The sequence below is a fragment of the Loxodonta africana genome, chromosome 15 (genome assembly GCF_030014295.1).
Source record: "Loxodonta africana isolate mLoxAfr1 chromosome 15, mLoxAfr1.hap2, whole genome shotgun sequence".
Lineage (NCBI taxonomy): Eukaryota > Metazoa > Chordata > Mammalia > Proboscidea > Elephantidae > Loxodonta > Loxodonta africana.
The window spans coordinates 76774742-76795380 of NC_087356.1; the positions used below are offsets into that span (position 1 = coordinate 76774742).

The following is a 20639-nucleotide window of genomic DNA, read 5'->3' on the forward strand; positions in this document are numbered from 1 at the left end:
GAAACCCCATGGGGCAGTTCTACCCTGGCCTCTAGTGTCATTGTGAGTCGCAATCAACTCGATGGCAATGGGGTATGCCCCTGTTCCCTCAGACAGAACTGTACCAATGAATGTATTTTTGCATACCTTTTTTTTTTTATGAATTAGAATTTTATACTGAGCAACTACAAGACAAAAATAAAACTGAATAACAAACCTAGCGCTATGGCTTTTTCCCCAAATTCAATTTTGTGTTTATCTATTGACTGACTTTATAAGTAAACGTTACAAATAATTCCATCTTGCAGATGACTCATGCAACCTCGAAATTTTTTTTTTTAATCAAAAGCATTATACAAGCAATTTTTGCAGCAAATGTATCACGAATGAAAATGTTAATTACTAGGTGAGTAAGGTGCACCTGACCCAAGCCATGGTATTTTCAACCACCTCATATGCATACAAAAGCTGGACAATGAATAAGGAAGGTCGAAGAAGAACTGATGCACTTGAATTTCGGTGTTGCCAAAGAATACTGAGTATACTATGGAGTAGCAGAGGAATAAATGATCTGTCTTGGAAGAAGTACAATGAGAATGTTACTTAGAAGGGAGGATGGTGAGACTTTGTCTCACGGACTTTGGACATGTTATCAGGGAGTGACTAGTCCCTAAAGAAGGCCATCATGCCTGGTAGAGGGTCAGCAAAAAAGAGGGAGACGCTCAACAAGATGGACTGACACAGTGGCTGCAACAATGGGCTCAACCATAGCAAGGATTGTCAGGATGGCACAAGACGGGGCAGTGTTTTGTTCTGTTGTACATGGGGTTTCTATAAGCTGGAATTGGCTCGACAGCACCTAACAACAACATGCATATAAAGGCACAGGGTTCCACACTCCCATTAAAAGTTTGATTAAACAAGGTTAAAGTTGAATTCTGTGCTAAGAAAGTACCATTACATCAAAAACCGTGGTTTATTTACAAATCAAAAACAACAAAATCCATAAGCCTAGAAGAGACAAAGGTCCATTTATTTCAAGGAGGTCCCTTACAACAAAATTCTACCTGTACTGTGCCTGAAATATCATTGTTATAGAATCTCTCTTGAAATAATTTATTGAATTCACCCAAAGGGCATTCTCTCCACTCCACCTCTCAGAAGAAATCCCAACTGCTTTACCAGTACCAGTTCCCATCAGAGTCAATAACAACTCATGGCAACCCCACGCATGCTATACCCATTTTCACCCATTGCCGCTGAGTCGAATCCAACTCACAACGACCTATAGGACAGAGTGGAACTGCCCCACAGTTTGCAAGGAGCGCCTGGTGGATTCAAACTGCCAACGTTTTGGTTAGGAGCTGTAGCTCTTAACCACTACGCCACCAGGGTTTCCATGCGTGCTGTAGGTCCCCGAAACTTTCAAAGAAAGACAACTAGGAGGATTGGAAATGATTATGGATTTATTTTAGGACTAAATGCAGCAATCAATGGAGACCCAAAAGCAGCAATCAGACATTTCCGCCACTTTTCAAACGTTTCTTGTAAAAGATGAAAACTATAGTGTTCAGGTCTCACAAAAGTTATAAAGTAAGAGCTGTTCGGATATACTACGTAAAAATAGTAGCTACCATGAACACAATTTAGGTTTTATACCTATGACTATACCTTTAAAAAAAAAAAAAAAGGAGGGGGGAATAGAAGATAAAGAGAAGGCAGTAAGTGAATGTATTAATTTAACTGCAAAATAATAACAGACTTCTGAGTATCCAAAGTGACCAATCAGAGCCTAAACAGAGCCGAATTCCATCCCAGCCCCAGCACGTTCCTACCACAAGAATAAAACCCTTCTTATCTTGTTCAGCCATGTGTCGCCTGCCACAAACTGCAAAACAGAACAACGCCCAAACCAGCTAGTCTGATTTCAGCTGAGGACAGACAGACTCTGTAGTCAGAAGCACCACAATGAAAGAAGTCTAACTCACACAGCTGGCCTGATGGTTCTGCACACACTACAAAACAAAGCCACACCACATACAGTACTTCAGACTTAAAAGGATCTTTTAAAAGCTACACAGCCACTGTTAATTTACCAATAGCTCTAGAATCAGCAAAATATACAATACACTGGAGTTAGTGAGAAAAGAGGATGAAGTAGGTAGGGCTGAGAGGAAACAAGTGACTATTCTATGCTCATAACTTTGTGAAGGTCCCCCAGCTCAGAAATACTACGAAACCAGTATTTCCAGATTTCACCCCAACATCTGTTCAAGTCAAGGACGACTATTCTCCTCAAGAGCTTGATGTTTACAGAGTAAGATATTTACAGAATAAGAAAGGCTTAAAGAAAATGTAGTGGTCACATAAGAACGTATTTTGTTCAAAAAAAAAGCTCGTATGTTAAAAAAAAAAATAATAAACCCCTGAGAAATAGGTATCCATGCTGTCTTAGCAGCGCTTATTAAATGAAGCTGGTTTTAAAAGGGTTTTGTTTTTCCTCCTAAAAATATGTAAAATCAGGCAACACCTGAACCAGTTCAAGGATATTAATACCTAAACTAATCTGCAGGTTAATCTTAGAATACTAACCTTTCGTGCCTAGCACAGTGCCTGGCTTTCAACGATTGCATACTGAATGTCTATACCCCACACCCAAATTATAAAAAGGACACAGATCTCAAGATTATAATTTCTAAAATAATGAAAATATAAAGAAAATCCTGGGAAGCAAAGTTGAAGGTCATTATTTGGATGCTTTTTTTTTTTTTTAGGTGATTTACACGTGGAATAAGCTGGTGGCCCTAAATTCTGTTTCTATAAAATTAAACACCTCTAGCATCACAATAAAAACTACAAACACATTAGTTCCTAATCAGACTTTTTGTCCACAGGCTCAACAGACCGAGCAAGAATTGAATGAAACAGGAAAACAATTACCCACAGACCCGTGAAAGTGATTTCTCAGAAGCAAAACACCCTGAAAGGAAAAAGAAATGAGGGTAACGAGAAGAAAGCACATTGAATGTGCTCTCAGAAAAATAAAAAATGATTTAACTGAAAATTAAAACCCATTTTAAAGACTATGCAACCAAAGAACGAATATAAATAGTTTAAACATTTAATGGAATCTTCTAGGTGAACATTCACATGACACTGGAAAGCACCAACAGGAAGAGGAAGTCCTTCTGTTTCTGGAGTAGCTGTTATGGTATGATAATGGAATTTGGCCCTTCTAAAAACAACAAATTAGTCTTACAATTGGGTGAAACGCTCCTATTAGGAAATTCTGCAGGACCTCTATTGTTGCACTTTCATCAAAGTGTTTTTAAAAACCTGGCCCTCTAATGCAGTTATCTGATCTATTTTGTGTGTGTGATGTAACAGTTTGAAGGTTGACTTAAAAAAAAAAGCTGAAATTTCAGTTCAGAATACAGTGCCATAATTAAATCGAGCATCAAAATGTGGCAAAGGAATAAATGTACTTATATCTCTTCATCTACTATTGAGAAGAGTAACTTAAGACTAATAGAGGGTCTCTTCAACCAGACACCTAGTTCAATTCACCAAACAAAGGTGCAACTTCGCTGGGTACTGTAACAAAGAATTCAACGAACCCACCTGCTGCATTTGTACTACATAAATCACCTAGGGTTTTTACAAGCCCTTAAAGGCAAATGTTTTTTTGGAAAATGAAATACTAAAATATAACAATTAAAATCAAGTCCCATGATTTTCCCTCATTTTTCCCCAGCTCCTTAATGCTGCTTCCAGCCAGAGGCTGTGATTTACTGGCAATTTTAACATTCTGGAAAATTATGAGATAATTAAATATTGTGTAAGTCAATACGTAAGAGAGATCAAATTCATAAATCACCATGCAGCAGGCTCAAGATCAAGTTCACGGATAAAAATTCCTAAAATATAGCAGTGTCTAGAGGATCATGGGACAGGAATCACACTGATGAAGCACCAATACCCAGCTGACTTTAGGCACTGACCTTCACCCAAAATGACCTTCCTCTGGTTCCAAGATGAGTACAGAATACTAAAACCCCTACAAACAGAAAACCACAATCTCGGTTTGACCTACTCCTTCTCTGGGACTCTAGAACAGTTTCTCTCCAGAAAAACGAACATTTCCAAACTCAGTCAGCCGATAACTTGGCAGCAACCCTAGGCTATTCGAACAGCTCCGCAACAACCCCCTCTCCCATGGCTGTCAACTTCTCTGGGCAAAGGCAATGGGCATCGCTGCCTCTCCTGCGGGGACCGGCCGAGTCTAGAAGGCTAAGCGAAGGAGGAGCTTCATACCAACCTGTCGGTGATAGTAGACTGTGTGCCACTCATTGGGGCCCTTGGCGAGAGGTTCTCCTTTTATCCAACTTGCATTTTACAGTAACACCTCCACCCCACCCCCAATGCTCTGGGATCAGGCCCGACTCCGTAAGGGACACAGAAGTCCAACTCAAAACTCCATTCAGTCATCTAGAACATCCGATTGGAAAGGGTCAAGGAAAGGGGCTATGGGTTGGAGCAAAATCAGTTATCTCCCAAAACAAACCGAGAAAGTCAAGCTCGCCAGAAGGGGCGTTCTAAAGCTAGCGATAAATCCTCAAGAAGGCACAAGGAAAAAACTTCGTCGCAGTGGGAAGTCCGCGCGCCGTGGGGCAGGGGGCCCGGGGAGCCCTCCGGGACCGGGGAGGGATCAGGTCGGGATGGGTGCCGGCTCCTCCTCCGGCTCTCGGGGGCGCAGACCGCCGGCCGCGGCAGCCGGGCCCGCTCGTCTCCGCTCTACCGGGGGCTGCCGGCGGCTCCTGGCTGCAGCCTCGGCAGCGTCTCGGGCCGTCCCGCGCCAGGCTCGCGCCGCTCCATGTCCCCGGGGCGCAGGACCGCTCTCGTCCTCCTCAGCGCCCGCGCCAGGCTCCAGGAGCTGGGACGAGCCGCGCGCGGCTGCTGGGGCGGAGGGGGTCCCGCAGCCAGAGGTGACAGGGGCTCGGCTCTCTCAGCGCCGCGGGCTGCTCCCCATCCCTGTGGGCCCGGTCTCTTCCGCAATCGGCACAGGCGGCGGCGGCTCCTCCCCGACGCTCCGGTAGGCGGTGGTTCCCGCGAGGGGCGGGAGGTTCCCGTCCGGCCCGGCCTGGAAGCGCCAGCCCTGGACGCCCGCGGGCGGAGGCAGCGGAGACTCCGCGCAGGGCCCGCTCGCCGGGTCCTGGGGGCCCTCGCGGGAGCGCGCGTGGGGGGCGGGGAGCACGCCGGCCGGGGGGCTGCGCGGCTGAGCGCGGGCGCGCGCGCGGGTTCCGGTTCCGGTTCTGCCTCCCCGGCCCCAGCCCCGTCCAGCGCGAGCTCTCTGTCCCCTCCCCCGCCGACTTTTTTGGCCTCCTCCCCTCTGACTTCGGGAAGCCGGCTCACTCGGGATCCCTCCGCCGCGCTCCGAGCCGTCGCGCTGCCCTCGCCGCCCCGCCAGGTCTGAGATTTCGCGCCGCCCCCGCACGGACGCCTCCGCCGGAGCCTTGTTTGGAGGAACGAAAAAGTAGTTCCACGGGGCGGAGGGAGGTGGGAACCGTCCTGCCCGCGGGAGTCCCACCCACACACCCACCGTCGCCCCCAGCGCTGCAGTCTTGCTGAAGTCTGGCGTGTAGTAACTCAGCTTTAACTACAGATCGCCAAAGAGCACTCCCACAATCCCGGGGACTTAATAGGGGCTCTTTGGAAATACCTCCCACCTTGTCCTAGAAACTTTTATTCTTTGACTGCACCGGTTGTCCTTATTTTCTAAAAGCACGTATAGAATGTTTTTGGCCGATGGACGTGAACTTAGGTCCAGGTGTCTGGACACATCCCTCTCTTCTGAAGGAAAGACAGGTTTTAGTGTTGGGCGCTCACCTGGGGCACCTGCTGGCCTGGCCCCGGAGAGAGGCTGCTGCGCACAAATCCTGGTTACTAGGGGTGGGAGACCAGCGGGCTGGGAGTGTGCATAAGAGATGTAGGACTTGAGGAAAAAGAGGGTTTGGGAGCTGGAGCCTCCTTGAAGCTAGGATTTCTTGGTATAAATATTGCTTTTAGCCTTGGCGAAATCAAATGCATTATTTGCCAAATAGTGCTTTCCACAACGACTTAACAAGCTTGCTGTGGAAAGAAATCGGAGAAGAAAATTAAGCGTATTTATCCAGTAAATTGCATTACAGTTCTCTTTGAAGAGTTCCCAAGTATTTTTTTTTTTCTACCGAGTGGAGAAATTTAGATATCCATTTAGTTTTATGATTGAATAATTCAATATTGTGGCAATTTAAGTAATACATACGTGCATATAGTTATTTAATTCTGCTACTAACATCTAAAGTGACTATCCCTTTTATCAGACTTTGGAATTTAAACCTGGTTTGGTGAGTGACTTCAGCCATTTTGTGGAAATCAAGTGGCAAATCAAAACTAATAAACAGTGGATGTGGACAGAGGAAACAATTACCTAACAATGCTGTTTCTAGTCGTTCCGAAACAGTTCATGAAAGGATGGTTACCCCTGAATAGATGCATGAGCTAAGGCTGACGTCAGAACAGGGAGGGGGGGAAAAAGAAAGAAAAGATAAACAGAGTCCAGAGATGACTCTTTACTGCTCGATTTTTTAAGTTCAGTGCACAGCCAGCTAATTCTGTAATGTTTATTTTTGGAAAGAATAGAAGCAGATTACGGTCCCAAGTCATTTTCCTAATGATCAGACCAGGGCACATTGCCACCTGCTGGTATATGCTAGCATGACAATTCTATCCTAAAAACTTAAGTTGCGTATTTTATACATTTAACAGGAATCCGCTCATCCCTCTACTGTGACCAAAATGCAAACTTTAGTCCCAGCTTAATAAATCTTTCTTAAATGTACTGAATATCTTATTTTCCTCTATTCTGATAATTTTTATAGTGTAAGTATCAAATTAATTGGACCAATGACTCATCAAATCATGCACTTTAAAAATGAGTTCCTCTCTTCCCTTCAAGAACGTCTCAATACTTGAGCTTCAGGAATAAAACAAACTGGGAAAGTTTCCTAATTCACCTTCTCTTCCTTGCATACAAAACCTCTTGGCAGGCTGCTTTCAAGATCTTTCCAAACTTAAGCAAAGAAACTTAAGCAGAGAAGGCATTTTGCAGTGGGAAAGCTTCTGAAGACTGTAAGCAAAGGACTTAATTAAACCAGTGGTTATTCATTCCAGAACTATTTTTCTTAAATGATGAAAATCTCTATACACACCCACACAAAGCTCTAATGATTTTATTGAATAAGTACCCTGAAAGCCTCTTTATGGCTGTCCGTAGCTCTCCACTGTTCTAAAGGTTTGATCTATACAGTGCCTTCAGAAGAGTCAAACCAGTGTAGGTAGAACACACCCCTCAGGGTCAAGTAGTCCTTTACATAGAAAAGTGACATTGCTGACCCAATCAAATTGGTGAGCCCAATCTAATGGGCCTTATTCTAAACCACATTCTCATTTCCTCATTCACTATTTCAACATGTTTATTGAGTACCTGCTACGCATCCAGGAGGGCAGTGGTAGTTCAATGGTAGAATTTTCACCTTCCATGCAGGAGACCCAGGTTTGATTCCCAGCCAATGTACCTTATGTGCAGCCACCACCATCTGTCGTTGGAGACCTGCTTGTTACTATGGTGCTGAACAGGTTTCAGTAGAGCTTCCAGATTAAGACTAGGAAGAAAGGCTTGGTGATCTACTTCCAAAAATCAGTCGGTGAAAACCCTATGGATCACAACAATCCAATCCACAACTGATCATGGGGATAACACAGGGTCACAGGGTTGACTATGAAGCTCTTTCCATCACTGTGCATGGGGCCGCCATGAATGGGGGGCCAACTCGATGGCAGCTAACAACAACATTATGTGTTTAACACAGTTCTAGGCAATGGAAGTACAGTTCTGAAGAGAGCCAAAGGTTCTGTCTTCTTCATAGAGCTCATCTGACATCATTTTCAAGGCAACTGCCCAAACAGGTGGCAGAACAAGAAAGAAATCAGATTCTTCTCTCTTTTGGCCAACTGCTTTCTTTATGCAGATTGTAGGCCCCCCCCCCTTAAGAATAGTAGGAATGGTTGATGACAAACAGCAGACAAGAAGTATTTTACTGATAAGTTGAATGTGAGTCAACATTTCTGCAGGCCAAAGGCATGTTTATTTTTTCTTCCTTTTTACTTCTTGTCAAAACCACAATAAAAACATAAAGGCAGATGCTGAATTGATATAAAGTTGTTTATTTTTTATAAAATTTAGTACAAATGTTATATAGAAATCCTTCTTGGGCAGTATAAGTAATTATTACATAGTAATCCAAGTGCAAAATGAGTACTTCATTTGTCTGACCATACCACAGGTTAATTAGTCCTTCATTTCCCCGTGATGTAAAAACTCAGCATCTTAACTGCTGAGTCATCTTCCTGTCATTTTCTTCTCAGAGAGGCTTCCTCGTAGTTATTATCTACAAAGTCAAATAAAGCTGAAATAAACAATTCCCTTTCCCTTACCAATTATTCAAGTTTCTCATCATTCAAAAAAAATCTATGTACATTCCCACGAGAGTGCCCCAAAACGGCAAGACTGCAAACACCTCACTTCTAAGGAATAAGGAAAAAAGAGCTGGTACCAGATTAGGCCTATTCATTTGTTTGGTATGGAACAGGTTGCACTGTGCCAGAATTCAAGAGCCAGCTTTTTTTCATCTTCTTTCTTTTTTTTTTTTTAAAGCTCATGGGCCAAGCCACTTTTTTTACTAGGCTTTTTGCTAAAAATCAGCATTCCCCAGCATCCTATTTTGACCACAGATTTGTTGGAAAGAAGCTCACCAGCACTTTAGGGATACTAAACATAGAAAAAGGAGCACTGGTGGCACAGTGGTTATGCGCTTGGCTGCTAATGGAAAGGTGAGTGGTTCGAACCCACCCACCGTTTTGCTCCACAGAAGAAAAATGTGGCAGTCTGCTTTTGTGAAGATTTGCAGCCTTGGAAACCCTATGGGGCAGTTCTACTCTGTCCTATAGGGTCGCTAGGAGTCAGAATCGACTTGATGGCAATGAGTTTTGTTTTCTTTTGTTTGATCACAGAAAAAAAAGGAGGTAGAGAAATGGTACCAGATTAAGACTATCAAGGTTATTTTAATGCCCAGCAAAACTCTCTAACCAAATGAAGACCCACTATGCACATACCTTTAAAGTTGCCCTTCCCATCACACAGATGACTTTATGCAGTTCCAGTCATTCCCTCATGCCTGGTTTCTGTGGCCAGTAACAACCACTTTCAAGACCACTCATTAGGTTAGTAAGTGACCCTGAAATTGACTGACACTGCGTACTGACCTTCAGCCTTGACTTCAATCACACCATCCACTTGCTAACCAACTGAGCTAATTACCCACTGGTCTAAATAACAGAGTTAAATAAATAAATGAACAATAAATAAATAAATACTTCATTTTCCCATAAAAGGCCTATGTGAAGGACTACCAATAGTTAAATGCCACATAGTATCTCTCTATGAAATACACCATGGCATATTTCATTCATTCACAACAGGGTTTAAACTGAAGTAGAGTAAACAAGTGACCTGCCCAAACCATCTGGCAAGTAAATAGCAAAATTAGTTTATAACCCAAAAAACCCGTTGCCACTGAGTCGATTCCAACTCGTAGCAACTCTATAGGACACAGCAGAGCTGCCCATAGGGTAAAAAAAACAAACAAGACCTGTTGCCACCGAGTCAATGCTGACTCACAGCAACCCTAAAGGGCAAAGTGGAACTGCCCCATAGGGTTTCCAAGGCATGTCTGGTGAATTCGAACTGCTGACCTTTTGGCCAGCAGCCGCAGCACTTAACTACTACACCACCAGGGTTTCCGCATGGGGTGGATAACCCAGGAATTCTTAATTCCTAACCCCCTGATCTAAGTTTATATTTTTGCTTCTCCTAGGTGAGATCAGCGACTTTTGCATTAAGAAATATTCGTTTTCCTTCTAAGACTGGCCTTGTGATGATACTTTGTCTGTAGAGAGTGGCACCACTTCAAGAGGAGAAGAAAAAGTAATAAGAGGACTAAAAGGGAATAAATCTGAAAGGAACAACAGCAAAATTAGCCTTATCACCCTGAGGCCGACGCACACGTCTTCTTTGACATCTTTGGTTCTAGTTTGCAGTATGTACAGCAGTGCTGAAACCTAAGCTGCCATCCCAAGCACAGTGGAACTCACATAGTAAACCCCTATGGGATTTAGGCATAGCCTTTCATGCCTAGGAGATTAATGCACAAAAGCCCTGAGAACTGGCATACAGTTTTCCTGGTTGGGCAGAACGTGTACAAAAGGACTCAGTAAATCTGCCCACCCCACATTCATCTTGCACCCAAAGCCCTAACTATATACTTTTTGTGCAAAAAAAAAAAAAAAAAAAGTTAAAATAGCAGGCCTAAACTGCCACCCTTAAGTTCCAGGTCTGCTTGCAAGGTTGATCCTAGGCCAGCATCTGGGACCTTAAGATTTCAGGACGGTTCCCACCACTAATGATAAGAGTGGTTCACTGGGTCTAAACTATTGGTGCAAAACAATATGGTTTATGCCGAACACCTGCTTTCCTTCTGACAGTGAGTCTGGAATTTTGGTACGTGCCAGGCAGAGGTGCCTCCACAATCAGTTCTAATAAAAACCCTGGTCACTAGGTCTCTAGCAAGCTTCCCTGTTTGGTAACATTTCATACTTGTCACAACTCAGTGATGGAGGAATTAAGCACATTCTGAGCGACTCCACAGGAGAGGACTTTGGAAGCTTGTGCCTGGTTTCCCCTGGACTTTGCCCATGCGGCTTTTCTCTTTGCTGATTTTTCTTTGTTGCACGGCCATTAAGTACAACCATATGCTGAGTCCTTCTAACAAATGACTAAGCCTGGGTGTGGTTTTGGGATGGAGGAGTCAGTAAGTACCCCACTACCACTGCCACAGTTTCACCTCATCCTTCTAGCCCTCTTTGTTTAAGCAGAGGGCAAGTTTGGCTTCCCTGATCCAATGCTCAGAATGCCAAAGCCACGTATCTTCCTGAAAGTCCCTTGCTTTATAGCAAATGGAATGAAGTTATTTAAATTATTTAAATATTACATGGAAAGCAGGAATAAGTATTTGTTGGACTCACTTCTCTAAGGAACAAGGAAAATATTGCACTAATCTTTCTCAACTTCCTAAGTTGTCTAAATACCAAGCCTCTCAGGCGTAAAAGGGCCTAGGGTCACCATAGACTAAAATGTATACAGTGGTGCTCATATAGTTCTGCCTTACAACCATCACTAAGTACTCTCACTTTCTACAACTGTGCCACTGTGGAGGTCAGTGTTTTAATACTGGTATAGGCTTGGTTCAAAGACTGACCACACTGATCAATAAATTTAGCCCTTTTTTGTAACCTAAGTTTGTCATAAGCATGATTCCATGATAGCCATATTTTCAACCTGGTTCCCATGGCTGACTTAACCCAATCCATTGTCTGGAGTTAGCTTTGGCTAGTGAGTCTTGAGACGTCCATTATGTTTTAGCTGCCGCTCCTCACTCCGCCTGCTTCTCCAGGCATGGTACTTCTTGATGCTTTTTCTCCATGCAAAATGCCAGATGCTAAACATGAAACACCAAGACACAGCATACATAGCTACTCCCCCAACCTTCACAAACCACTTAGGCTTGGGCGAGACCATTTCACAGAAAAGGAGGTGAGCTCCTACGCCAATCCGCACTCCTGTGAACAGAGCCACAAAGAGGAGGTCCACCAAGTCTCCAGTGAAACTGTGGTAGTGCCCTGTTTCACGGAGAAACCACCGCATCTGCAGTAAGGGGTTGGTAATCTCACTTCCAAAGAGGACTGCATTGACCTCTGTGCCTGACTCTCCAAGCACCAGGGCCATGATGATGCCCAAGATACTCAGTGTGTGGTGAGCCAGCATCAGGGCACCCTCCGACTGGAAGTAGATGCACCAGCCCAGGTCAAAGATGAAGTAGCCCAAGGTGAGACACAGAACGTGCACCTGGAGAGGTGTATTGGGTGAGCCTGGAACAAACGAAGACAGATGCAAATTGAGTGACTGCATTGTACCACCTTGCGCAGAGATCCTGTGTTGTCTCTCATACCTCTTTGAATCACAGAACACAAAGCAACGCAGGCATATGCTTTTTAACGACAGCCAAACATAAACTAAAATTGAAAACCTTGGTCTTTACCTAACCAAATGATGTTGCAGGCCCCAGGAAATGCTATTCTGACGAATCAGATCTCAATGAGGGATTTAAGGACAGGCAGTTATTTCTGTGTCCTCTCCATGGAACGGCATAAAATCAAGTTATTTTGTTCTTTCAATTAAAACCCTTTGCTGTGTTTTGTTTTGTTTTGAACCAGCTAAAGGTCTGTTTCCAGACTCCTGAGTCATTGTGTCCTGAACGTTAGATTAATTTCTTAGCTTAATGAATTAGATTATCGGACACTGGGAGAAGCCTAGAAATTAGAGTATTCTTATGCTCAAGAACATAGGCTGCAGGGATCTAAGATGTTCAAATCCATTAAAAAACATTCATATAAAATATAAGGCTTAAAAGTTGTTTCTATCTCAGTTTGACAGTTGTGGGAAAAACTCAGAAGCTCCATATGGGGATCTAAGGAAATTTAAAAAAGCAATCTAAGGAATTTTTTTCTTAAATCACATTCCAGGGTACAATTTTTATGTATTAAGGAAGTAACACTTGTATATCTAGCAGTTTAAAAATTAATATAGTTACTCAAAATAATGAGGCACTGGTTAAATAAATGATGATAAATTTAATAAAATATAATATTATATAACAATTAAAAGATAGCTAAGCACTCAGCTGCTAACTAAAAGGCTGGCAATTCAAACCTACCCAGGGGCTCCGCAGGAGAAAGTCCTGGCAATCTGCTCCCATAAAGATTACAGTAAAGAAAACTCTATGGGGCAGGTCTACTCTGTCACCTGGGGCCACTCTAAGTCGGTATTAACTCAGTGGTACACAGCAACAACAACAACAACAACATTCACAGCCATGGAAAGGATGCCCATTGAGCATACAATTCGGTAAAATTGTAGGTTACCAAAAAGTACGTATATTATAGTTCCAACCTTTCAGTTAGCAGCTGAGCGCTTAACCATCTGTACCACCCGGGGACTCCTCCACCCTTCTAAGACTAATTCCCAAGGAAAAATTCCATTAAGATCTTCCACGTACCTGGGTGGGTAAAAGGCCAAGGGCCATCAATGAAGCCAATATAAGCCGAGAGACCTATAGAGAGGACTCCATGGGTGAATGTAACCAGCCGGCAGCTCCACTCATAGCTTCGGTGCTTATTCAGGCGGCAGAAGGAAATGTAGAGAGAGAGCCAGCCACCCAGGCTGCACAGCACCTGCAGACACAGAGCTAATGCCATCCTATGATGAAAAGACCAAAACCAGAAAAACAAAGGATGTACCCTAAGAAAACAGCAGTGGGTTGTTTCGTGTCTACGTCTTCATTTCTACTAGAGAAGAGCACAAACATACAGCCTTCACTGAAACAGTCTTCCTTATCTGCAAAGCCAAGAATCTTCTGCTTAAATATGGCTCTATTCCTGCATCCATGTTCCTTGCAGATAACATGTCAAGTAGAGAAGGCTGTAAACTGCAAACCAGGAACCACACTGATTGGTAGACTAACATAACGTGCTGTTATGATGAGTAAATGTCAGTAATAACCCTCCAGTGTTGACTGATCTAGGACAATAATACCACCGCTTGTGGGCTCTGACACAGGTCACATGGCACATGGCAGTCTATTGTGGTCTTAAGGAAAGATGTCACTTTGAAAACTATCATGCACCTGACCCAAGCTATGGTATTTTCAATCACCTCATATGCATGAGAAAGCTGGACAATGAATAAGGAAGACTAAACAAGAGTTGATGCATTTGAGTTATGGTGTCGGCAAAGAATACTGAATATACCATGGACTGCCAGAAGAATGAACAAGTCTGTCTTGGGAAAAGTATAATCAGAACACTCCTTAGAAGCGACGATGATGAGACCTCATCTCAGGGACTTTGGACATGTTATTAGGAGAGACCAGTACCTGGAGAAGGACATAATGTGTGGTAAAGTAGAGGGTCAGTGAAAGACAGGAAGATCCTCAATGAGATGGACGGACACAGTGGCTGTAACAACGGTCTCAAACACAGCAACAACTGTGAGGATGGCACAGGACCACGCAGGGTTTCATTCTATTGTACACAGGGTGACTATGAGTCAGAACTGACTCAATGGCACCTAACAACACTCAGCTGAGGTTTGGATTTGGGTCATAGGTTTATTAGTCAAAATCAAAACACGGGATAAACCTAAATACAGAAGTAAACAAAGATTCCAGGCATCTTGGAAGGGGAAAAAAAAAAACAAAAAAACAAAATCCAAGTTCTATTCAGTTCTCAAACCCAATTCAAAGATTTACCAAGGGGGAAGCAGAAGAATTTTGAGGTATAAAAAGGGGTGTTTTGTTGAGATACAGAAATGTCTTTAAGGCATTCATTTAGTTAAAAATGAAACCAAGTCAGAAAGCTACACTTTGGAATTTTTACTGGTTGACAAACATATCAGGACAAGAATAATTGTAACAGAATCAATCTAGCATGCAAGACTAAAATCTAAAAATGACCAAGGCATTGTTATTAATAGTCATTAGCTTCTCTTTTAAAAGTACATATTAAAAAATTGAAAACATTTCAGATATCTGTCTCATCTCAGCAGGAATTTTCTGCATAGCCACACTTATTGCTTAAACCTACTCTGACGAACGAAACAGTATCTGGGGACCCTGAGGTCTCAATATGCAAGCCATTCCCAAGAATGCCATTCTGAGAAGGTGTTATGAAGATCCAGTTCTGTATAACTTTGAGCCGAAATCAGATTTCTACTAAAAAAAAAACAGTAGGTGTCAATCATAGACCTCAGTTCTAATGTCTCTGCCTCTTAACTATCCATAAGAGTGTGGACAAGTCCCTTTAGTCCCTGAAGCTTCGGTTTAAAAAAAAAAAAAAAGGAGAGAGGATTGAAGAATTCTATGGTTAGGTCCACTTCTGACACTGAGTTCTGAGACAGATTTTGTAAAACATCTAGACGAATCTTCAAAGCAAGGGCCAGAAATGCAAAGTAACCGAGAAACAAAAGAACCGTCTTCCCCTGTTTCCTTTTAAAGGCCAAGGCCGCCGGCCAGTAATGCGGATCAGCTCATCTGGATACACCGATTAGCGTTTCTAGAGTACTTGTCTTTGAATCCTAATTCCCTGGCAGTACAGAAGAAACCGTTACCCACTTACAAACACCTAAATAAAAGATATCTCTAAATGACAGATATAATTCTGTGACCTTGGGAAAACCAATCCAACTCTGGGTGTCGACCTTCTCTTGTGCAAAAGAAAAGAAGGGTATTTAGATTGTCATTCCGGCTCAAAATCCCAAGGCTCCTCTCCTCGCTTCTCCCGTTCCTGGTCCAGATTTGGGAGGAGGGGCACTGGGCGGGCCCACCTGGCTCTTGGCCCGGGAGCAGACAGCTGGCAGCGAGCAGCCACCCTGGGCGCCTCGTAGGTACCACGGCCGCATCTCCACTAGGTCGTGCCTTACAGACTGTCGGCCACGCCCGGCTCCGGAGCACCAGAGCCAGACCGTTATCCCGGCATCCGGCCGGACGCCTGGAGCCTGGAGCGGAAAGGACTCCGGCGCCCAAAGGCAGGAGGATGCCCCTTCCCCTTCTGAGGCCAGGCCAGACCATCTCCCCGCCTCCTGCCCCACCAGTGAGCCCGGCAGGGCCGGGACACCCCCGATTGGGGGGCGAGGCCGGCGCCCACCACCCCCCGCTCCCCCTCTCCCCCGCGGGAGCCGGCCGGGCCGGGCGGATCGCGCTGCGCTCTTACCTGGCTTAGCGCTCCAAGGAGCCCCGGGACCCCGGCGCCCGGAGCTCAGGGCCCGGATCCCGAGAACAGGAAGCAGCGGAAAGAGGGGAGAGGAAAAGGAGGTGGCGGCGTAGGAGGAGGAGCTGGGGGTCTGGGGGCACCTGGTGGCTGGGAGGACGGAGCGCAGAGCCGGAGCGCAGCATGGGACGCTCAGAAGGCGAGCTGCAGGGTCCTCCTTCTGCGCGCAAGAGGGGGCGGGGATGTGGCGGTAGGAGGGAGAGCGGAGGGCGATCTAGTCGTGACGTGAGACCTGTGGGCTGATGTTCTTGTTTGTTGTCTGTCCGGTTGGCTTATTATCCATCCCCGCCCCCAGGATGCAGCAGCCATTTATTGAGCACCTACTGCGTGCCAGCACCACTACAAGGCACTGTGGCAGATGTTAAAGACAGTCCTTGCCCTCCTGTTTGCAATCTAAGTACGAAACAAGCACACACACAGCTATTTCCAGGAAAAGTGCCCCGGCCTGGGAGTAAGATTTCATCTGTGTTACCAGCTTGGGAGTTTAACATAAGGGTTAAGAGCAGACGTGATTGGCCAAAGACTGTGTGCCCTTGGGCAAGTTATTTAACTTTTCTACGCCCGTTTTCTAATCCACACAGCGGGGAGGAGGTAGTAATAATACCTATCTCATCAAGGTTATTGTGAGAATTTTTTTTATTATTTTCTAATCCACACAGCGGGGAGGAGGTAGTAATAATACCTATCTCATCAAGGTTATTGTGAGAATTTTTTTTATTATTACGTATCGTAATGTAAAGTGCTTAGAACACTGGTTGGCACGCTGTTGTTAGTTGCTATGCTCCGACTTACAGCAACCTTAAGTATAATAGAACAAAATGTTACTTAGTCCTGCACCATCTTCATGGCTGTTGGTATGTTTGAGTCCATTGTTTTGGTTATTATGTCAATTCATCTCATTGAAGATTTCCCTCATTTTCGTTGACCCAAACATGATGTCCTTGAGGTCACTATAAAAATGTTGACTATTATTGCCGTTTCCGTTTAGGTAAATCCTTTCTCCATTATGAGTTTCTATATTTCAATACTAAGGAAACCCTGGTGGCGTAGTGATTAAGTACTACAGCTGCTAACCGTAAGGTCGGCAGTTCAAATCCACCAGGCGCTCCTTGGAAACTCTATGGGGCAGTTCTACTCTGTCCTACAGGGTCACTATGAGTCCGAATCGACTCAACAGCAGCGGGATTTTCTTTCTTTCTTTTTTCGGTTTAGGAGAGTAAGTTTGAAGAGATGACCAAACACAAGTATGGAAGTTCAAATAGGTTAAACAGGCCATCTGACTTGGTAATCAGGACAGGCAATGAAGGAGTGCTACCCGGTGCAGGCATTCTTAAAAAGAGAAGACCTTAAACAGATGTGTGAGTGTTTGGGCCATGTCTGGGGAATAGTAAATAGTTACATTTTGGTCTTTTTTTTTTTTTCTGGCTAACCCCCAAGGACAAGGATGGTGCCATATTCATCTTTCTTTCCCTAGTACAGTGTGTACAATGTGTTCCTCTTTATATGTGGCCTTTCTGGCCTCGAGTTTATAATTCTGCCAAAAATGATTGGCTGGGCCACAATCTTCCAAAGGATTGGTCGATTACTAATACAAATGGTCAAGTACTTAAACCCCAACAGGGTTTGCTAACTTGCAGTCCAGCTAGGAGATTGGTCAGTTTTGCTATCCTGCTAGGTTTACATAAAGGCCAGTCCCACAGAGGTTCAAGGGGAACCTCACTACCATCAAGAATTGTCTGAAACACAGTGTGTCCCTTGGACCCAGGGGTCCCTGCATTGAGAACTTCCTAGACCCGGAAGAGAGAGCTATAACACTGAAGATGGCAAGAAAACAGTAGCAAGCACAGCAGAGTCCAGCAGCAGAGAAACAATAGCAAAAGTACAAACAGCAGGAACCAGGAGACTGGCACACAACAATGCGATAGGCTTACTGGCCCATGGAGAGAGAGAGAGACTGCTGCGGTGAGCTTACCTGCCCACAGAGAGAGAGAGAGCTGAGCGCCTTCAAGCAGGAGACTTGCTGGTGGAGCTAAAGAGCTGTAACACTTGCCCTAGCAGGGCAGAGGCCAAGAGGAGGGACTGGCCTGCAGGCATGGGCAAGAATGAGCTGAGAGTTGTCCTGGTTGGAAGCTGTCCAGACTGATGAAGTCAATCCTTTCCCCTGAGCTGTATCCAGTTACTTCCAAGTTGTCATGGATTGAATTTTGTCCCCCCAAAGTGTCTGTCAACTGCTTTAGGCCATGATTCCCAGTATTTTATGATTGTCTACCATTTTATCATCTGATGTGATTTCCCTATGTGTTGTAAATCCCATCACTATGACGTAATAAATTAGCGGCAATTATATTGATGAGATCTACAAGATGAGATAGTGTCTCAAGTCAATCTCTTTTGAGATGTAAAAGAAAGAAGCAAGCAGAGAGACATGGGGACCTCATACCACCAAGAAAGCAATGCCTGGAGAAGAGCACATCCTTTGTACCTGGGGTTCCTGCACTGAGATGCTCCCAGACTAAGGGAAGACTGATGACAAGGACCTTCCTCCAGAGCTGACAGAGAAAGAAAGCCTTCCCCTGGAGCCAGTGCCCTAAATTTGAATTTGTAGTCTACTAGACTGTGAGAGAATAAATTTCTCTTAGTTAAAGCCATCCACTTCTGGTATTTCTGTTATAGCAGCACTAAATGGCTAACACACAAGTTGATCCTGATCCCAAGTTATAGGCTGTTCCTTTTGCCGTCAAGTCGATCCTGACTCATAGCGACCCTATGGGACACGGTAGACTGCTTCATAGGGTTTCCAAGGAGCAGCTAGTGGATTCGAAGTGCCAACCTTTTGGTTAGCAGCCGAGCTCTTAACTACTGCACCACCAGGGCTCCTGTAGCCTCTCACTTCCCTAATAAAGCACATAACTCCGAGTATGGTCTGTAAGCTCTATGTGGCCATTGCAACAAATTATTGAACCCAACAGAGAGGTAGACGGTGCTGTGGGGGAGACAGCTGGTGACATAAATGGTCAAGAATTTGGAGAGTGGAGATATGTCTGAACTCCACCTCACAAGAACCACCTTTTTGCTGATACTGATTTTTTTTTTTTTTTTTTGGAGCCCGAAGCATTTTATCTGGTATTTATTGGCTGATACTGATTTTTATCTCTCCAGAATCTAGAGGAGTTGAGATGATGCTAGATTACAACCTGGTATAAGGCAGGTACAGTAAACGTTTGCTGTTTGAATGAATGGGAAATGAGCTTGAAAAAGTATATTGGAAGCATATTTGGTTCGTAAACCTTGTTGGTCGTGTATACCACTTGGGAAATGTTTTCCAAATACCCTTGTACACGCTGCACCCTGAAGATTGCATGGGGCCCAGGAATCTATATATTTTTTAAACCTGTTCAGGTCATTCGAATGATCAGTTCTACTTCAGAAGCACTGATGTTGGAGGCCAAAATGCCAGGCAAGGTATTTTATCATGTAGATAACAGTAAGTCTATGATGTTATTGAGCAAGGGAATCATATTGTCATGTTCTCTAAGGCCTTGCTACTCAAAATATGGTCCATGAACCAGGAAAATCTGCATCGACAAACTCATACCCTAGCCCAAAGCTAAAAAAAAAAAAAACCCAAACCAGTTGCCTTCGAGACGATTCCAACCCATAGAACCCCATGAGTTTCAGAGAAGAAATGCACTTCACTGGGTTTTTTTCAAGGCTGTGACCTTTCAGAAGCAGATCACCAGCCCTTTCTTCTGAGGCACCTCTGTGTGGACTCAAACCACCAACCTTTTGGTTAGTTGTCGAGTGCCTAACTGTTTGCACCACCCACAGACTCCTAACTGTAAGCTACTGAGTCAGAATCTGCATTTTAACAAGATTCCCAGTGATCTGTATGCACATTTCAGCAGTGGTTCTCAACATTGATAGCACAGTAGAATCACTTGCGGAGCTTGTTAAAAATTTTTCAATGCCGTATACTTAAAAATGGTTTAAAATGGCAAATATTTTGTTATATGTATTTTACCACAAAAAAAACGGAAAATAACAAGTGTTGGCAAGGATGTGGAGAATATAGTACCCTCGTGCATTTCTGATGGGAACGTAAAATGGTGCAGCCATTGTAGAAATCGGTAGGCAACTCCTCAAAAGTTACGCATAGAATTACCTTATGACCTAGCAATTCTACTCCTAGGTTGTTGTTAGGTGCCATCGGGTTGGTTCCAGCTCATAGCGACCCTGTGTACAACAGAACAGAACACTGCCCAGTCCTGCCCCATCCTCACAATCATTGTTATGCTTGAGCCCATTGTTGCAGCCATTCTGTCAGTCCATCTCGTTGAGGGTCATCCTCTTTTTCGCTGAGCCTCTACTTTAAAACAAAAAACCAAACCCAGTGCCGTGCAGTCGATCCCAACTCACAGCAACCCTATAGGACAGAGTAGAACAGCCCCCATAGAGTTTCCAAGAAGCGCCTGGCAGATTCAAACTGCCAACCCTCTGGTTAGCAGCCATAGCACTTAACCACTATGCCACCAGGGTTTCCACTCTCTACTGAGTATAATGTCCTTCTTCAGGGACTGATCCCTCCTAACAACATATCCAAAGTATATAAGATGTAGTCTCAC

At 44.2% G+C, this 20639-nt stretch overlaps 2 protein-coding genes across 3 annotated transcripts in view; both read right to left on the minus strand.

The window, feature by feature from the left end:
* The window catches only part of ARHGEF12 (Rho guanine nucleotide exchange factor 12), a 172957-nt gene extending 168251 nt beyond the window's left edge, over positions 1–4706 (minus strand). For both annotated transcript variants that reach the window (XM_010597934.3, XM_010597933.3), the window contains exon 1: positions 4298–4706. In XM_010597934.3, the coding sequence (XP_010596236.2) occupies positions 4298–4329 (32 nt within the window). In that variant the 5' untranslated portion in view covers positions 4330–4706. The remainder of the gene's footprint in view (positions 1–4297) is intronic.
* A 4004-nt stretch (positions 4707–8710) lies between these two features.
* TLCD5 (TLC domain containing 5) lies at positions 8711–13785 on the minus strand. The gene is made up of 2 exons (XM_010597932.3): positions 13251–13785; positions 8711–12063 (listed from the first exon to the last, which is right to left on the minus strand). Exons 1-2 carry the CDS (start codon positions 13447–13449, stop codon positions 11525–11527), a joined length of 738 nt encoding a protein of 245 aa, XP_010596234.1. The 5' UTR covers positions 13450–13785; the 3' UTR covers positions 8711–11524.
* Positions 13786–20639: the final 6854 nt, after the last annotated feature.

Excerpts from the sequence above, each read along its gene's own strand:
- TLCD5 (XM_010597932.3), bottom strand. The coding sequence starts at position 13,449 with ATGGCATTAGCTCTGTGTCTGCAGGTGCTGTGCAGCCTGGGTGGCTGG. Across the intron at positions 12,064-13,250 it reads TTGGCCTTTTACCCACCCAG|GCTCACCCAATACACCTCTC; the intron begins GTACGTGGAAGA and ends CGTTTGTTCCAG.